This window comes from Mesocricetus auratus, unplaced genomic scaffold (assembly GCF_017639785.1).
Source record: "Mesocricetus auratus isolate SY011 unplaced genomic scaffold, BCM_Maur_2.0 Super-Scaffold_6730, whole genome shotgun sequence".
NCBI classification, from domain to species: Eukaryota; Metazoa; Chordata; class Mammalia; order Rodentia; family Cricetidae; genus Mesocricetus; species Mesocricetus auratus.
In genome coordinates, this window is record NW_024429184.1 from 35,057,903 (window position 1) to 35,077,973 (window position 20,071).

The 20,071-nt window shown below is 38.5% G+C and overlaps 1 protein-coding gene across 2 annotated transcripts in view; it reads right to left on the reverse strand.

Moving 5' to 3' along the window:
• Positions 1-583: 583 nt before the first annotated feature.
• The window catches only part of Fbxl4 (F-box and leucine rich repeat protein 4), a 71,193-nt gene continuing 51,705 nt past the window's right edge, over positions 584-20,071 (reverse strand). For both annotated transcript variants that reach the window (XM_040740726.1, XM_040740727.1), the window contains 3 exons: positions 13,720-13,791; positions 8,285-8,597; positions 584-1,117 (listed from right to left, as the gene is read on the reverse strand). In XM_040740726.1, the coding sequence (XP_040596660.1) occupies positions 954-1,117; positions 8,285-8,597; positions 13,720-13,791 (549 nt within the window). In that variant the 3' untranslated portion in view covers positions 584-953. The remainder of the gene's footprint in view (positions 1,118-8,284; positions 8,598-13,719; positions 13,792-20,071) is intronic.

Here is a 20,071-nt window from a genome sequence, read left to right on the forward strand (position 1 = left end):
CCACATATACATTGTTATACATGTAACTGAGCAGCCCTAAGTGAAGTTCACATATGTCGTTATACGTAACTGAGCAGCCTTCAGCATCAGAAGCAAGCCTGTAGGGTGTCTACTCAGTAGCTGGAGAAGGGCTTCAGTTGACAATTTATACTCTTGACATGCCTATGGTTTTATATATCCAGCAGCCAAAGAAAGATGCAGAGAGAAGTGGAAAAAGCACTTATTTCCAGCTGAACAATTAATACATTAGCTTAAAAAAAATCTCACTTGGGAGCTAAAGAATCCCCATGATGCTGGATTTGAGGCTAGCCTGGGTGACACAGCAAGCCTTGTCTCAAAATAAATAACCAAACAACAATAAAAACCCAATTACATATAAAAACAATAGTTCTTGACAGAAACAAGCTTCTTCAATTGATTTTTTTTCACTTAATTTCTTTGTGTGTTAGTGCTAGGTAAGCTCTGCGACTCTGAGCTATATTCTCAGTGCCTCTACTTTTAACTGGCTCTCCCAATTTCGTATACAGCAAGCAAAACAGTTGCCAGGTCCCAAAGTTTAAAAAAACATTCTTTACAAAGAGGAGATGTGCAAAATCAACTTTATTTTCATAAATATTATGATTATTTTGGTGTTCAAGGTATTCCTTTAAAATAAATTAGAGTATTTCCATATTATTCCTCTAATATACAATTATTGATTAAAGCATACCACTGATCAACATAATTGGAAATAACATCACAAGCCACACATTCCTAAAGAAAGGTGCCTGTAGTATTTTAAAGAACATTCTTTACACTTTAACTTGATTTATTGGGTAATTTTACATTTTCCTTTAAATTCTACAAATGTCTTAATTCTCACTATTATAAAAACTAAGCAAAACAAAAACAAAGCCATCTCCCGAATATACCCCCACAAGTATGTTGATTGTAGTGACAAGACAGGTGTGAAGTCACTGAGTAAAGCTCTTTTTTATGAATACTTTTGGGAAACAAGCATTGAGTTCTAACACAGCCCTGTTATCAATCTGGGAACAGAAGGACACGTCGAGGAGGGAAAGATCTTTGCAAGACTCCAGAAGCTTTCTCAATGATGCTGGACTTACCATTCTTGTTCCTGTTTAAGAAAAGATAGGTCTATTAAAAATGCAAACATAGGTCTATTAAAACGTGCTAATGAGTTCCTTCATTTCTATTTTAAGCTTATATGACATCAGTAAAATTTTAAAGCAAAGCGTTTTAAAAACAAGATATATTAAATGGTTTGCTTAACAAAAGAAACACTGAATATTCTCAGACTATTTGACAATGAGAACCCGAACCTTGTCAATTCCTTACCATCTGCCACTTCCATTCCTACTTTATCATCTTCTGATTGTCTCCTCACTTCCCTCCATCATCACGCCAGTGCAAAAGGTTACTCACATCTCACCTGCCTTAAGCCATGGTCAACCCATATGCTGCCCATTAGACAGTGAAGCTGATAAATAATCGACCCTCCAATTACAACTGAGCAACCATCCCAACAATCTTGAGCGTCTGTGTTAGGCCTGGGCATGGAAAGATGAGTATGACATACCTGTCTTATGGAGCTACTGAGCAAGGCATAAAATAAACCGCACAGCACACCTCACTGTCTTATAGTGGGAGGCTGAAGACAGATACAGGACGACAAGTGATGTCTGCCTGTGTTAAGTTTGGAGTGGTTATAGGATATCCAGGAGGAAGCTAAGTTAATAAATTATGAAAAACATCTAATACATGATAGACACTTAATAAATATCATATATTACGTGAGTCTAAGCAATGCTCATATAGAACAAACCCTGATTTAGTTACAGCTTTTCTGGGAGAAACAATTACTATCATAATACATTATGCACATTTACTGGCAGAGGCATTAGGATCTGTGCTATTGATTCATTCATTCAATAATTAATTCATTCATTCATTTATTATTTCCTGTTGTGCTGGATCAAACCCAGAGACTTGTGTATACTAAGCAAGTGCTCTATATTAATCTAGTTTCACACCAGGATAACACAAACCTCATTCTGTGTAACTCCTTCCCATACCCCTTACTCTCATGGGCTCCCAAGTTGTAACTATACAGCACTTCCTGCCACCTGTTTGTACCTGGTCCTGAGCTAAACCTGCCCAGATTCTCCCCGGGACTGGGACTCAGCAAAGCCTTTACTGTCCATAAATGCCAATCCTCAGTTCTCAAGGACATAGAAAGCTGTGCGGGCACTGCACTGTTTGACTGTGTGCCCAGAGAAGCAGGGATGACTTCTATGCAGAGAAAACAAGCGTAACCAGGAAGGAAGCATGTATGGAAGTCTTTGTGAATACACACTGGTCTAGGGCAATGCAGGGGGCAGGGAAGGGAGGAGCATGTAAGACAGCAAAGGGAAAGACTGGCAGCACACACGAGACCTTCACAGGTTCAAGTCAGATGTGGTCCAGCACTTTGAGGCAGAAGAGGACACAGGCTCCCACCCTTCATCAAAAAGTTATTTACTACTGATACCTACGGGCAAAGAAAATCAGTTTTCTCTAATGGAGTGACACTGGTTATATTAACCACAGTCCAGAGCAGGCCCCACGCCCAGGAGTAGTTGGCCAACACAAAACAGATTCCATGGTATTTTCGTGGACTTTCTGGTTTGTATGGTTTATTTGTTGTTGTTGTTTTATTTTTTGTCTTATGGTGTTTTGACTTTTGTTTTTGAGGGGATTTCTTTTTTTTCTTTTGGCTTGAGAGAGAGAGAGACAAGAGACAGAGAGAGACAGAGAGAGAGACAGAGACAGAGAGACAGAGAGACAGAGAGAGAGAGCCAACAAGATAAGTCAAAAAATAGGGAACAAGAGAACAACTGGGCATGAGACTCTTGCACTGAGAACCACTGACTTCAGGCTCAACATCCCTGAGGCTTTGTTCTTTCTCTTTGCAAATGCTGGGCTCAGCTACGGTACAACTCCCTTAGCTGTGAAGATCAGGTAATACAACACAACACAAATGAAGCACTTTGTCCAAAGTGTGTAAATTATGTATGACTCTGCTTATACTTATAATCAGTCATATAAAACAATATAAGCATCATGAACATGGATATCAAGAAATTTTAAACAAAACCAAACCCAGATGCTGAAAACCCTCAGGTTTTTACTTTGAATATTCAGTAAAGACGAAAGGACATGCAAGTACTTTAGAGACTACTTTTTATCAGTACTGACATAGTGCCAGGGACAGTTCATGTACACTGTGATGATATATGGGCAATGATGATGGCACTGCTGGCACCTCTGGCACCGGCTCCTTGCCAATGAATGCAGTGACGACACATGGAATTCTGAGATTCTGAAGAATTATCAACAAATCTATCTTGTGGTAGGACAATTCCTAAAAGCTAGAATTGCTAGGGGCAGAGATTTCTTTCAGACTCTTGTGAATCAAGAGTTTAACATTAAAACCTTTCAAAATCTAACCTGAATTCATTTTATAAATGGATTCATTTTCTGTCCTTAATAAAAATGGAGAATATACTCATGTAAGTCTTACACTTTTGACTGGACCCAAACTTGCCAATTATTTAGAGCACATAAAGCTTTTGGAAAGTTCAACTGTGAGATTAGGTTGCTCTAGTCACCATAACATTCTGCCTCTGTCTCTCCCTAGGCCAAAGTATCCATCCATCTTATACTTTCTACCAACAAGTCTTATCAGGACAAATGTTTGCTGCATCTCAACAATTAGGTTTTATGTCAGAAAGACAGACTTAATAACAATTGTATGGAAGGAATTCATTATGTCCAACAATAAAAAAATCCCCTAATACTAATAGAGGAGAAAGAAAAGAACAGATAATAACTCAATTAACCAGAAGTCAACCAATCGATTGACAGGACTTAGTAAGGACCTCTCACTAATAACCTTAAAGATAACTAGTCTCAACTCATCAATGAAGACACTCAGACTGGCTGGCTGATAGACTAAAACACTAGATCCAACTATCTGTTGTGCTCAAGCAACACACCTTACTGATAAAGACACCTACAGATTGAGAATCAAAAGACAGAAGTCAATCTGTCAAGCAAACAAAACCAAAATCAAGCTGGTATAACTGTTCTGATATCCAATAAAGTAGAATTCAAACCAAACCTAGTCAAAATAGATAAAGGCCTCTGCATATTAGTAAGTATGATTATATGTCAGTAAAATATATACATGTAAAAATATCTGCACCAAATTTTAGAACACATTCTTTCATAAAATAAGCACTAATGGCCATAAAAAATTCGGAAGGTTCTCATGTAACAATACTGAGTGACTTCAATATCCTTCTTATTTTTAGTTAAGCCAAATTAAAATCAGCAAAGAAATTTCAGAGTTAAACTATCTTGTAGATCAAATATATCTAGCAAATGTCTACAGACCCTTCCAACCAGAAGCAAAAGAATACACAGTCTTCTCATCAGTCCATGGGATCACCTAGACATAGTCACATTCTAGGCCACAAAGCAAGTGTTAACAAATACCTATTACTTGAAATAACTTCCCACCTCATCACAGTAGAATAAAACTGGAATCACCAGGAAGAGAAACTAGAGAAATTCTTGGGGACTGAACACTATACTTTTGAAAGAGGAAGAGTCACTGAATAACTCAAGGAAGAATTTTTAAAAATTTCTATAACCAAACAAAAATTAAAGCAGAACATACCAGAACCTTGAAAAACAGCTCAGACAATTCTAAGAGGAAAAGTTTAAATATCCTATTTTTTAGCATAAAAAAGAGGATGCCTCAAACAAATAACTATTGATACTTTGATGCCTTAGAAGAACAAAAATATGCTACACTCAAAAGCACAAAGTAGTCATAAGTAGTAGAGATCAAGGTAGAAATTCATGGAAACTAAAATAACAGTACATAGAATCAAAGATGGAAAGAGAAGTTAGAATAGATACCAGTGGAAACCAGGAACACTAGAGAATGCTCAGAAAATGTATAAGAAAAGAAGATCTAAAAGAAACTGACAAATTTCTAGATATACATGATGTACCAAAATTAAATCAAGAATATATAAGCAGCTTAGATCTATAACAAAAAAAATTGAAACAATAGTAAAAAAAAATGTATTCCCAGAAAGGCAGGCCAAAGACTAGATACATTCACCACTAAATTCTACCAAACCCTTAAGGAAGAGCTAAAGATGAATACTCCCCCCACCTATTTCACCATATGGAAAAGAAAGGAAAGCTACCAGATTCACTACATATAGCCACTATTACCCTGTTATTAAAACTGGATAAGGCCACAACAACAACAAACACACTACAGAATATTTTTTTTCTGATGAACACATATGCAACAATTGCCAATAAGATAATCTCCAAATCACGGGGCCAGTAAGATGGCTCAGTTGGTAAAGAGATTTCTACACAAGCATGAGGATCTAAATTTGGACATCCTATAACCACACAAAGTCAAACACAACAGTAGCCATCTGTCACTCCAACACCAGGGAAGGGAGTGGATTATGGATAGAGACAGTGATAGTAGTCAAGCTTGGGGTGCAGATAAGCAGATCCCTAGAGCTCAGTGGCCAGCCAGCTTAGCCAAATCAGTGATTTCCAGGTTTAGAGATTCTGTCTCAAAAACCAAGATGGAGAGGTAACTGAGGAAGTTACTCGACATTGGCCTCTGTTCTCCTCATGCAAGTGTGTGCACCTCCAAAATAAACCCACCCTTACATATATCCCACAAATTTGTCCAAATTACATTTAAAGACACATGTGAAAGATTATACACCATAGTCAGTTGGTTTTATCTCACGGATCCAAGGATAATTCAAAACATGCAAATCAACAAATATAAAACATAAATAGAATAAAGGAAAGGAATAGCATGACCACAAAAGACATAAAATAGATCTTTAATCAAGTTCAACAACCCTTCATGATCAAAGTCTTAAAGAAACCAGAAACAGAAGAAACAAACCAATATAATAAAGGCTATAAACAACAAACCTAAGGACAAAATACAGTAAATGAGGAAAAACTTGAAAGAATTTCCTCAAAAACATATATGAAGCAGTGGTATTCACTCTCACTACTCTTAATATAACACTTGAACTCTTAGCAAGAGCTAAGATAAGAAACAAAAGGTATACAAATAGAAAAGAAGTCAAAGTACCCTTATTTATAGAAGACATTGTTCTGTACTTAAAAGACCCAAATGATTCCACCAGAATTCTAAGTTATGTCTGACACATTCCAGAGAGTAACAGGATACACAATTATATATAGGAATTTTAAGCCTTCAATATATCAGAAATGGCTGTACAATGCAATGAAATTACCATCCATATTCCTATTTCTTGAAAGAAATAGGAAAAAGTATCCTAATTCATACAGAATTTAAAAGAACAAACAAACAAACAAATACAATCCTAAGGAAAAGAGCAATTCTTGGGTATCATAATACGTAGCCTCAAACAGTAAATTACAGAAACACAGTAACAGACCGGCACGGTACAAACACAGACACACAGACTGTGCTTGTTGGTGTTCATCAACTTGACACAAATCTAGACAAACCTTGAGGGTAGAAATGTCAACTGAGGGGTTGTCTCCATCTGCCTGATGTGTAGGAAAGTCTCCGGGGCATTTTCTGTATTAAAGGATGACGATGAGGAGGGGTCCAGCTCACTGCAGGCAGTGCCACCTCTGGAAAGGTGGTCTTGGTTTAGAAGAAAGAGCAAGTAAGCACCATGCCCCAACAGTCTCTGCTCCAGTCTGGGCCTCCATGTTCCTACCTGAATTCCTGTCCTGACTTCCCTCAGCAATGGGCTGTGAACTAAGAGTTGTAAGATGAAATACAGCCTTCCCTCCCAAGTTGCTTCTGGTTGCAGTGTTTATCACAGCAATAGAAAGCAAACAGGGACAACAACCAGTGGGGTAGAATATTTATTAAATAAATTGACATATTTTGACACAGTTGAAAGAGCGCTTCAATAAATGCTCCTAGGAAAACTAGTTACCCACCTGTAGCAGAATGAAACTAGATCCCTATCTCTTATCCTCTACAAAAATCAATTCAGAATGGACCAAAGATGTGAATGAAGGTACTATGGGAATCACTCCAAAATACAGGTAATAGGCAAGGACTTTCTGAAAAAGACTCCAATCACAGAAAATTATTCCAAGTCTGACAGATAGGATTACGTGAAATTTAAAAACTTCAGCACAACAGAGGAAATAATCACTAAAGATATGGGGGAAAATCCTTGCCAACTGTACACTGGAAAGGAGATTGGAACTTATCTATATAAAGAAATACACAAAGAACACCCAAAGAGGAAGCCACCTAATCAGTCAGTGCATTAATGGACTGAGCAGGCAGTCTCAAAAGAAGAAATACAGTAATCTACCACATATCTGAAAAAGTGTTCATCTTTAATCATTACGGAAATGCAGATGGGAACTTTCATCCCTGATTCCTGAAGAATAGCCAACATCAAGAAAATAAATGACAACACATGACAGTAAATGTTGATGAGGATATGGGACAAGAGGATTCCTCAGAGTCTGTGGGTGAGAATGTAAACAGGTACAGACACTATGGAAGTCAGTGCTGAGGTTCCTCAAAAAGCTAAAAACAGAACTAACATATGACCCAACTACACTATTCCTATGAATCTATCTACAGGACTCAAGGCAGCACACCACAGAGACTCCTTTATATCTGTTTATTGCTGCACTATTCACAGCAGTGATTGCGACCAGCCTACATGTCCATCAACGGACGAAGGGATGAAGAAATTCTGGTAAATGCATGTAACTCTATTCAGCAATGAAGGAAAATGAAATCCTGACATTTGCATGAAATGGAAGCCTTTGGAGAGAATTATGTTAAGCAGAATGATAGATAAACACCACAGGTTCTCTCTCAGATGTGTACACTAGATTTCCATTTGTACATACTTGTGTATGCTTATAGTTAGGAGTTCTTACAGCAGTGGAAAACAGAGTGTGAGGAGGAGAAGAGACTTTAAGAGAGGACAGGAGGGAAATATGAGTAATGGAATTCGTTTGACATGAAGGTAAGCGCAGGTGCTATCTGGGGAGGTAGGGACCAGAAAGGGTGCTATGGGGTAATGAAGAGCTTTGCAGAGAAGGGAATGAGTACGAATACAGTAAATAAGTGTACAGTATGAAAATTCCGTATTAAGCCCATCATTTTGCATGCAAACTTAAAAATATCGATATAGTGTACCCTTACCTAATATGTCCAGTTGCTGTAATCTGGTACAGTTAGATGCCAGTTCTTCTATGTCTGTATCACACACAGACCTGTTAGCTGTAAGAAAGAGTTTCTGCAAGTTTGGGAGCTGACGTGCCAGTCTGGCAAAGCACCCAGTGCTGCTCTGAAGGGTGGGGCACCAGCCAAGGTCCAGTTCCTCGAGAAGCACACACCCAGAAGCCAACTCTGCTATCCCATTCTCCGTAATATTCTTGCATCTCCACAGATCCAGGGTCCGGAGGTTTTTACACTTGGCTCCTATCATGCTGGCTATCACATCATAATCTTCAATCTGGAAATCAAATAATTCCAATCTTTTACATGTCGAATGCAGGAATATAAACTGCATAGAACATTTTTCTTCTTTTTTTTGTTGTTGTTTCGGGTTTTTTTTTTTTTTTTTTTGAGATATGGTTTCTTTGTGTAGCCTTGACTGTCCTGAAACTCATTCTGTAGACCAGGCTGGCCTGGAACCCACAGAAATCTGCCTGCTTCTGCCTCCCAAGTGCTGGGATTAAAATGTGTGTCACCACTGCCCAGCTGCTTAGAAAATTCTTTATCCTCCCTGTAACAGGAGGATGGCTACCTAGAGCTCAGTGGCTAGATAATTTAGTCAAGCCAGGTTCAGTGAGAGACCATGTCTCAAAAATAAAGTGGAGTGCTATTGAGGAAGATGCCCACATTAACGTCTGATTAACAATGACCTTTGGTCTACATATGTATGTACATGCACATCTTCACAGACACGTGCACTCACATAAAGAAACCTGGTGCTAGTGAAAGTCCCAAAAATCTACAAGGATGACCCCAGCTAGGACTCCAAGCAATATTGGAGAGGGTGCCCAAACTGGTCTTCCCTTGTAATCAGATTGGTGAAGACCCCAACTATCATCACAGAACCTTCATCCAGTAATTGATGGAACCAGATGCAGAGATCTACAACCAAGCACCAGGCCTAGCTCCCGGAATCCAGTCACAGAGAGGGAGGAGGTAATACATGAGCAAGAGAGGTCAAGATCATGAGGAAGAAATCTACAGAACCAAGCTTGTAGAAACTCATGAACTGACAACTCATGGACTGACAGCTGTGGCTCCTTCACGGGACAGAATTAGGCTCTCCGTATGTGGGAGACAGTAGTGAGATTTGGACTATCTCAGGGGCCACTGGCAGTAGAACCAGGATCTACTCTGGTACATAAGCTGGCTTGTTGGAGCCCATCCCCTATGAAGGGATGCCATGTTCAACCTTAACACAAGGGAAGGGACTTGGTCCTGCCCCAACTTAATGTGCTAGACTATGTTGACTCCTCATGGGAGCCCTTACTTGCTAGGAGGAGTGAATGGAGGGTGGGCTGAAGGGGAGGAAGGAAAGGCGGGAGGAAGGGTGGGAGGGAGAACTTTGGTTGGAATGTAAAATGAAATTAAAAATAAATAAATTTAATAAAAAATTATAAACATCTAGTAACTAAGGATTAAACATTCCTACTCTTGTGTTTTCTATGCTTTAATGTTTCTTGAAAGAGGGTCTTTTAAGGAGGTCATGTGATTTCATTATAATCAGGTATCAAAGTTACCACCAGAAGTCAGAAGGAAACAAAACAGTCCCTGATGAAGAAGACACTGATTAATCTGGGGCTATGCTACTGAGTAGGAACTAAAGACTGACACAGCAGGTGACTTCTAAGGTTCTGGTCTAACTAAGCCAGTGTATCTGGTGGACTTTTGCAAAGTCCACAACAAACAGGTTGGGGAAACATAGCCACCTCTACAAGTGAGCTCACCTGCACAACATGCAGCTGGTAATTAGTACATCCAATTAGTATCTTTAAAAGAAGCAACCAAACTTTCTGACAGCTATGATTACGATGGTGCCGGTTCTGCCTTTGGGAAACTCACACACAGAATGATTCTCTACCAGCACACCATAAATGTGAAAATCCTCCAACAGCTCTGGTTGTAAGTTTTTCACAGCATCATTAAACAAACAAGAACAAGCTAAAAAAATAACAATCTAACTGCCTAATTTTGCCAAACTGAGAGAAACCTATTCTTTTCTTAATAACTACAACTTCTTCTAAATTACTGAAATAGTTGAAAAGTGTTTAGGCACACTTTTTTTTTTTTTTTTTTTTTTTGGTTTTTCGAGACAGGGTTTCTCTGTATTGTTTTGGAGGCTGTCCTGGAACTCGCTTTGTAGGCCAGGCTGGCCTCGAATTCACAGTGATTCGCCTGCCTCTGCCTTCCAAGTGCTAGGATTAAAGGCGTGCACACCAACACCCGGCTCTAGGCATACCTTTCTTATTTAGTTATTTATTGAGACAAAGGGTCTCAGTGTTTACACCAGGCTGGCCTTGATCTCATAGTCATTCTGTCTCGGTCTCTCAACTTCTGGGATTATAGGCATGTATCATCATGCCTGGCTTTCATCATCTAATTTTTTAAAAAATATGACACATGTCTCCAAGGAACTATCAAAAAGAAGACAGCTAACTTGACTAGGGGCAAACAATTAACAGGAAACCTAAGGAAATTCAAGCTGGTTCCAGACAACTTTAAATTACTTCAAGAAACACCAAATAATGCAAAGAGCACATAGACTTAATCATCCTTTAAATAGCAAAAAGAAAGAAAATTAATTTTAAGAATACACTTTCACTAGTCATAACAAACACTACCATCTCAGCATGTTATCGACATTAAGATAGTACAATGTTTTACGTTTTTTGATACTAAGCCTTCAAAATTTGGCATGTATCTTACATTTGCATCACGCACAAATTAAAAGTAGTGTATTTCCAACTGGTCATCAGCTACCAGACTACACAGCACAGCAAGAGAAACTACTGAAGAATGTACAGTGCTTGGGGTATTAGCTGTGTTTTCTTTCTACATATCTGTTTCTCTTCCTCGTACCTACTGGGTAGAAAGTAAAGACACAAATCCATTCACTGAAGTTTTTACTTTTATTCTGAATTTTGCCTACTCTCATGACTACTCAGAACACAGACTATATTTCTTGGCTTCCCATGCTACAAACTGTGCCATATGACTGAGTCCTGGGTAGTATGGTATGAAGTAATCTGAAAAGGCATGAAACTTCTAGAAAGAATCCTGAATGGAGAGTATAGGCCTTTGTTCCTTCCTTAGAGTTTGACATGGGAACGAGACAGCTGGAGTCCAGACCTAACCTTGAGGTCAAATATTTGAACACACAGTCTGCAAGAGTGGAGTCTAGATCTCTTAGAGGAATGAGTTGCCAAGCTGGCAAGTCAGCCTGGATTCTTCACTCCCACACTCCATTTATGGTAAGAGAAATAATCTTGTAGATGCAGTCATTGGTAGGTTTTACCCAGTATGCTTGCAAACTTGTTGAAAGATTTTTAAAGATGAAAAAATTAAATGAATTATTAAGGCAAGTTTCAGATTGCTACGAGGTTTTATTACCTACATGGCCACTGGTTTACTACGATAAAAAAAATTACATAAAAAAATATTATGGTAAGTTGGTTGCAATATGGATGGTGTCCTGGAACCTCCGCAGGTATGCTGGGAACACGGCTTCTAAGTGGTACTGGCTATAAGTCCATTTCCAAAGGGAAAGGAGGCAGACAATTTGAGCTTGAAATAGAGCTGAGCTCTCCTTGGGGAAGAGGTGTGCCTATGCACATCAGACCAAAAATGCAGAAAAGCCTAGTAGCAAAACAAGAGTAACCTAGAAACAGGGGTACAGTTCTTGCCAAATTCTGAAACAACCTTCCCACCAAAGCTACTGGACATGAGTTCATGTGGTACCATACTCCGTGGGGATTTAAGCTAATGGAAAAGAAATAAACAAAAGTAGACTTGTATGTTAACATAAAACAAACCCCCATGACTTTAAATTGAAGACTCAATCATCTCTTCAAAATAATCATTCTGTTCTCTTCACAAATTACAGGAAAACTGAGTTTCTAAAGAGTGCTGGCAACTAGAAGAGGACCTAGGCATGTCAGCAGGATGAATCAGTATAGCAGCATCTCACTGGTAACCACAAACCTCATTTTAAAAACCGCCTGTTTACTGACAGGCTCCATTTCCTACAGGGTGCTACAAGGTACTATGTTTTAATATATGTAATATGGGAAAGTGAGTTCAGTATTGAGCAAGGTTGGAAAGCAAGGATTAAACAAAGGCCAACTGTTTCTTTGTAGGGAATAATATTTAAGGTAATGCCCCAAAGTAAAACATGCCAGTGTCATTTCCTAATTTTGATTAGGAATACCTAAGCTGCTCTCACTCACATGTAAACTCTTTTATAATTGAATATCCTTCAGGGCTAATTTTCCACAGATAAATTCTGAAAACACTGTAATTTTACCTATAAATATTTATTCTCCTCTCTCTCTCTTTCTGACTCAAGCTATGGCCACAGGCCTGCTTTCCCAGAGAATGGTGCTCCAGTTTAAGAAAGGGGTGGCAATAACAAACAGAATAAAATACTTCAAATTAAATGAAATAGGTCCCTTATCAATCTTAGTGGGGCACGGCAGCTGTGAACCTATCTTACATACATCACCATAAGAGGTTTGTCTAGACTACATCGTCAACTTGGATATCTTTGAAGTGACTGCTAACCTATGAAGATGTCCAGTTCGTATGGAAGCCTAGGATACCAGATTCCATGACCATCCACTTAATGAGGGCCTGCAACTGAGTGAGTGCAGTGCTGGACATGTCTGGGCATCCCCACTTGCTCTGGTTGCAAGCACTGGAGGACATAACAGTGGACTGCTCACGGGAAGACTCACTTCTCTGCCTATGGAGGTGTGGACACACAGACCCCAACAGCTCAACGTCCCTTAGGTCTCAGAATAACTTATAAGCCATTTAACTATATAGTTTAGTTTAGCAAATTCAAACTTTCTCCTTAACGCTATCAGGACATATAAAGCCACAGTTTAAACTTTGAAGGCATTGAGAAGTTTTTGAAGTTAAGAATCAGGCATCTGAATTTCAGACTAGGACAATTTTAAAAAGAACAAACAAAAATCCCACTGAGTCCTAAAATGGGGTATCAATCTTTTTATTGTACCTGATAAAGAAAAAACCCATGGAAACAACACATCTATCTTCTATCACACTTGTAAGAATCAGTCTCGCGATTTAAAATGAATTTTGTGAAAACCTTACTAATCCACTGCTATGTGGGTGAGATATACCTGCCCAACACTTTTTTTAAAGGATCCAGACAGGTAAACAGCCTGAAGCAGCACTCCCTCCACCAAAGAGACTGCTTCAAAGACAAGGGGGGGAAATGTTTGAATGTGGGGTACAAAGTCTGTAAATACGTATGTGTGGGGTGGGTCAAGGAAACCTCACCCATGCGAACATGAAGAGAACGAGCCATTGAGAATGAAGGACTTTCAAGCACTCACCATCACACAGCTGCCCAGGCTGAGGTGCCGAAGCTCTGCACAGAAGTTCAAGATGCTCAGCAGTGCTGTTTGCTGCCGTCAGGGACCACATCAGAGGCGAAGGCAGAAAATGAACGAACGTGAAACAAAGAGAAGAGGTCAATTAGACATTAAAGGCTGTCACTGCTTTTCCTGAAACACAGCTGAAAACCTAGGTTACAGAGTCCACAGATGCCATTTAATGAGTCCCCAGGTGCTCCCACCATTGACTGGCTTGGTTTCCAGGTAATCATTAGCAGTCTCCATGTAAGTCATCACTTAGTACGGTTTTACATACTCTAAAGACATCTATATTCCCCGTGGCCTATCAGCTTATTTCTCAGGAAAGTATTTGAAGTCTATTTGAGAGCAATGGGAGAGAGCTGAGGCTAGAGCAAGAAAGCAACAGAGCAAAAGCAAGAAAGTGAGAGAGGGAGAGAATGGGAGAGGGAGGGAGAAGGAAAGGGAGGGAGCAACCCCACAGGGGGCTGGTGACACTCCTGAAGAGCAGCTGCAGCTCTGACATTCACTGATCAGCTGCAGTCTGATGGAACTGCCAATAGAGTCACCCCAAATCAGGACTGAGCTGGTGACTTTAATGTCAAAGGATCTTCTTTGCTGACAAGGATAGCAACAACCATTGAACACCTGTCAGTAGCAGATGCTGACGGAAACATATCTAACATGCACTTTCTAGTCATGTTTCTGCCATTTATTCCTGTCCTCTGCAATGAAAATTCTGACCATTAAACATCCACAGGTATGCTAGACTGCTGTATAGTCTTAAGTAAAATATATTTTCAGTGTGTGTGTGTGTGTGTGTGTGTGTGTGTGTGTGTGTGTGTGTGTATTGGTATGCACCTGTGCCCACATATATACTTTATAAGGGCAGAGAAGGGTGTCTATTTTATTCCCTATCTCCACCTTATACCTTTGAGACAGGATCTGTCACTAAGTGAAGCTCGCCATTTCAGCTAGGCTGGCTGGCCGGCCAGGAGCTTTCATGTGCCAAGCTCTCCTTTCTCTACCCCAGTGCTGGGCTCCAGGCACATGCAGTCATGCTTTTCACACAGGCACAGAGGTTTGAATTTAAGACTTGCATGTCAAGAACTCTTACCCACTGAGCCACACTCCCAGGCCCTAAAAGTGTATTTAAGGTGCCATTTCATTACATAATATCTCTACCATGAAAAATTATAAAACAAACAACAACAACAAAAAGCAAAAGATGCTCTAGTTTCTCTTTTATCAGAAGAAAACTATTCAAATGTACATGGTAAACTTTCTAAAAGTTAAACTAATTTTTGTGACAAATTTAAGATATTAACAATTATTAAATCTTCCCTGTGTTCAGGAATTGAAAATGATCAGCTGAAGGTCTGGCTAAACCCTAGAAAATTTTCAATAGGAATGTGGTATTCCCTATAAAGTAAAATCACCTAAAACAAAAAATAATATACTAATTATAAAAAGCATTAGAAAATAGTAAACTTCAGTCTATTACCCTACTGAGTAGTTTTCAAAGCTAAGCAAAAGATTATCTTGATTTTATGCCCAGTTTCTAACATAACACTTGTAAGACAATCCTAAGCAATTTTTAGGATGTGAACACTAGACAGGCCATATGAAGACAGGTCAACCTGGGAAATCTCTGAAGAACATAACCATATTACCCAACTGACAGAGTGCAACAACATTACAGTTGTTTTCATTAAAGTAGTGGGTCTTTTTTTTTTTTAACAAACTTGCTCTACAATAATTTTCCCTCCCAATATTACTTCTCTGACGGCCCTACTTCCTTTCCTCTGGAATTTTCCGTTCCATGAACACTAGATTCTTCCTAGGACCGGTGTTTGCAGTGGTTTACAAATAAGTCCATGTGTTATCCAGATTCCTACCTTCCAAGCACAGAGCCAACTTCCTTTAAGTGTGTAAGTGTTTACTTGCATGCATGTATATTCATTATATGTGTGTCTGGTGTTTGTGGAGGCCAGTAGAGGACACTGGATCTCCTGGAACTGGCTTTACAGAGGGTTTCGAGCCATCAAATCCCAGGCCCTCTCCAGAGTGGCAAGCGCTCCTGACATTGATTCTTCCTGCCCAACTCACTTTTTGTTTTGTTTTGTTTTTTTGGGGGTGGATTTCAAGGCAGGGTTTCTCTGTGGCTTTGAAGGCTGTCCTGGAACTAGCTCTTGTAGACCAGGCTGGCCTCGAATTCACAGAGATCCGCCTGCCTCTGCCCTCTAAGTGCCGGGATTAAAGGTATATACCACCACTGCCTGGCCCAACTCGCATTTGAACTAAGAGTCTAGTCTAGAAAACATCTTGATACATTCTTTTCTCAGAACAAACTTTCAGAACAAATTTTTCCTTTTAAATTATATTTTTATTATTTAAAACAATTTTAAGTCTAAATATATTTTGATTAGATTCTTTACCTCCCCCAAGTCTTTCTATATTCTCTCTCACTCCCTACACACACAACTTTAAGTTCTTTCTCAAAAAAAACCCAAAACACCCAAACTACAACCCCTCCCAAAACAAAACACCAAAACAAAACCACACCCAAAAAGAAAAGAACCACCAAACTGTAATCAAATAAAAGTATACACACAAAAAAATTCTGTGGAGTCTACTTTATGTTGGTCAACACTCCTGAACACAAGGTCTGCCCTGGAGTGATTGATATCCCAATGTCAGTCTATTGAATAAACCTGATTTTCCCTTTCCCAACAAGTATAAACGACAGCTTTTAACCTTTACCCTAGTGGCTAGGCTTTCATTCATTCCTTCAAAAAATATAACAAAATATAATAAAACCTAAAAACTGCCACATCAAAGAAGGAGAAGACAAAGAAAGAAAAGGAAAAGAGCTCAAGAGAAGGCATAAGAATCAGAGACTCACTCATTCACACACTCAGGAACCCATAAACACACTACACTGATACATACACAGAGGCCCTGGTGTAGACCCATGCAGGCCCTGAGCATGCTGTTTCAGTGTCTGTGAGCCCATAGGAGTTTTGTTCATGTTGACTTGGAGGGTCTTGTTTTCTTGGTGTCCTCCACTCTGTCTGGCATTTACACTCTTTCCATCTCCCTCTTTCTAGAAGTTCCCTGAGCTCTGAGGGGAGAGGTTTGATGGAGACATCCCATTTAGGGCTAAGTGTCTGCACTAACTTTAGAATATAGAAAAGGAAGCTATGCCTGAATATTTTGGCCAATATTTTACAAAAGTTTAGTCAGCCTTCATATTAAATCAGAAATTACAAGTTATGAATAGTAAAGAAAACTATCATTCTTATTGTCACTTTAAAAAGGAACTATCACAGAACAAAAGAAGTTTCACATTTAAGGATCTCATTCATCTTTGCTAAGAAAGAGATGTGAGATCAAAGAAGACTGCAGTGGAGAAGGATAAGAATGATGACAAAGAAAGAGATGCCGTGAGGGACTTAACAGGGAGCTGAAGCAAGATAAACCAAAGGCGGGAGTCCAAGGATGAAGCCAGCAAAATAAATGACCCTTCTTTCAAGGCTCTCTCCAGCAGGGCTAAGTAGTGATGAGCCAGGCCTAGGTTAGGAGACTGTGGCAGCAGTCTGCAATCTCTCTAAACCAGTAAACCTGTTTCCTCACAGACTAGTTACATAACCATCTATGTCTATGGCATTCGTATTTAGAATGGAGGAATCACTACTAATGTCAAAGCAAAGAGAAGAAACTAACTCTTCATACAGAAGAGGGCAGATTTTGGGAATCTCAACAGTTTAGGGGAAGAATTGGCAAGCTACAACTCACAGGCAAAATACACTTTGCTACCTGTCATTTCAGCATTGTTTCTAAATATTATTGCATTCAGCAATACAGTTAAGTATCTGTGGAAGAGAACATAAGACCTATAGGATCTAAAATATTTGCTCACTCAAAAAAATTCTACTATAGTAAGTATTCGCAACATCTCTATATATCTACAGCATACCAATAGTGAATCAAAACTGCACAAAGTGTACTATTAAAAAAGATATTCAACAGGCAGTAGTGGTGCACACCTTTAATCCAAGTACTTAGGAGGCAAAGGTAAGTAGATCTCTGTGAGTTTGAGGCCATCCTGATCTGTAGAGTGAGATCTAGTACAGCCAGGGGTACATAGTGAAACCCTGTCTCAAACAAACAAACAAAATAAAAACAAACAAAAAAGATAATCAACAGTCAAAAGTAAAAAGTTTTACTTTCTAAGGCTCTAATTACCCTTCAGAATTCTAAGTTCACAAATTCTACTGGTTACTTCTGCAAAATTTACTTAGTAGAGGCACATATGAAATAATTTAAATAGTAGCTTTAAGAACACAAGACAGCATATTCACTTTTAAGTAAATTTATAATTTTCAAGTCTTAGACAAATTGCTATGAGAAGGAATATGCTAAGGAGTGACTGAAACCATGTTTTCTGCATAATGATCAAACCATACTCTAGAAAAATGATGTCATTTGTAGAATATATTTTCAGAGAAGAAAGAATTCTTCTATACTTATCTAAAATCCACCGAACCTATTCAGCAGCTTTCAAAATCCAAAGGACCAGTATTGTTAATAAATCAACAAGTCTGTCAATACAGCTTCATAACCCAGTACCATTTTATAAGAATAAATATACAATATTCATGTAGATTACACAAAGTAAAGGAGTAAGTGGCAATGTACTGTAAAAGGCTGTGAATAGAGACAAAAGCAAAAGGCAACCTGGCAAAACCCACAGGAGGCCTGCTCCCAGGTCTGAGGCAACTGACTGTCAAGAAATCCAACTAAAATCCTCCATCCCAGTTATCACAAGAGGCTGAAGGTTCGTCCTCGGGCCTCTGATCACAGCTGCCCCCTCTTTGTTCTTTAGCAGTTACTAATAGTGTTCTCAGTAGGGCCCCCAAGTAGTTAGATGCTCTAACAGATACTTGCAAAACACACAACTTCAAGAAAAATGCTGACAGATCAAAGAACAGTTGATAGACATGAAATTTTGGTTTAAGCCGATATGAAGTCTTATGTGGTTATAGAGAATTATTACTGATGCCTTTCTATTACAAGGAAATGTATTAATAGATAAAAGAAGGCATGAATTCAAACCTTCACTGACAGGTTTTTAAGGAATGCCTCCTACAAGCTTCATTATATCTTGTCCTCTAGATTTCTAAAGCGCTAAGCAAAAACACTTAAAATGATGACACTTATAGCACATAACTTTTAGGAAATCTAGATTTATGGCTTAATAGAGTTACCTAAGAATATCATGCACATTTCACAATCGATGTGTTTGGTACACTTTGTTTCTTACTATATAATAACACAGGGTTATAATTGCTATAACTAGCTAGTACCCTTTTTGAAGCTTGATGCTAAAAATCATTACTTATCTGTAATAAAAAATACAACCTCCAAATACATACTCAATATGGAAGACAGGATTCCAAATCAGTATTCTCTACTCTATTTTTGGCTGTGAGCCTAGCCTTTAACCACTGAGCCATCTCTCCAGCCCAGGATTCTCTACTCTAAAACATGATTCCTAGAAAGTAAACTGATAAAAGGGCATTTAATAAGTTTATATATTACAGACAGAGAACCTAGAATATGACTAATGATACTCATGTCACTGATCATAATATCTTCCAAATACTTCAGAGCAATAACTCCAAGTAATAAATTTGGATTTTATATTCAGTAAATGAAAATTGATAAATGTACATGTAGATATTGAAGAAATTCTAAGAACACAGTCATTCACCCTAAAATACATGCATACATGTGAATTTCTTTAAATGTTTTTTATCTTTGGGTGCCAAACACAGTAAATTTGAAAAAGGGAAAACCTGTAGTCTCTTAGGAAGTATTTTGAATACTTCAAACTATCTATACACAGAAAGAACAATTATTCTAGATGATTTACATTTATCTAACAGATCTTCTATAAGCTATTTATTACAAATTATATATGACATAATCACAACTTGAAAATATTGTCTTTTACAAATTGAATTTTATGATCAATCAATACTGTGGTAGAAAAACTATACTTCTGTTTAGAAGGGTCCAAGATCATACATGACATAAATAATGTTACCTAGGCCTTTGATGGGGAAAAGGAATGTTCTCTAAACACAACTACAAACAAACACAGCCATTCTAAACCAGAGACTCAAAATTTTAGCTTTAAGTTTCAATTTCAGTACAAAGTTCAGATGCTGGCCACATTCTAATAATCTGCATGTATAAAGGAACACAATCCAGGACTACATATTTACACCTCTGTCTTGCTCAACCCTCTTCCATGAGAAATTATCCT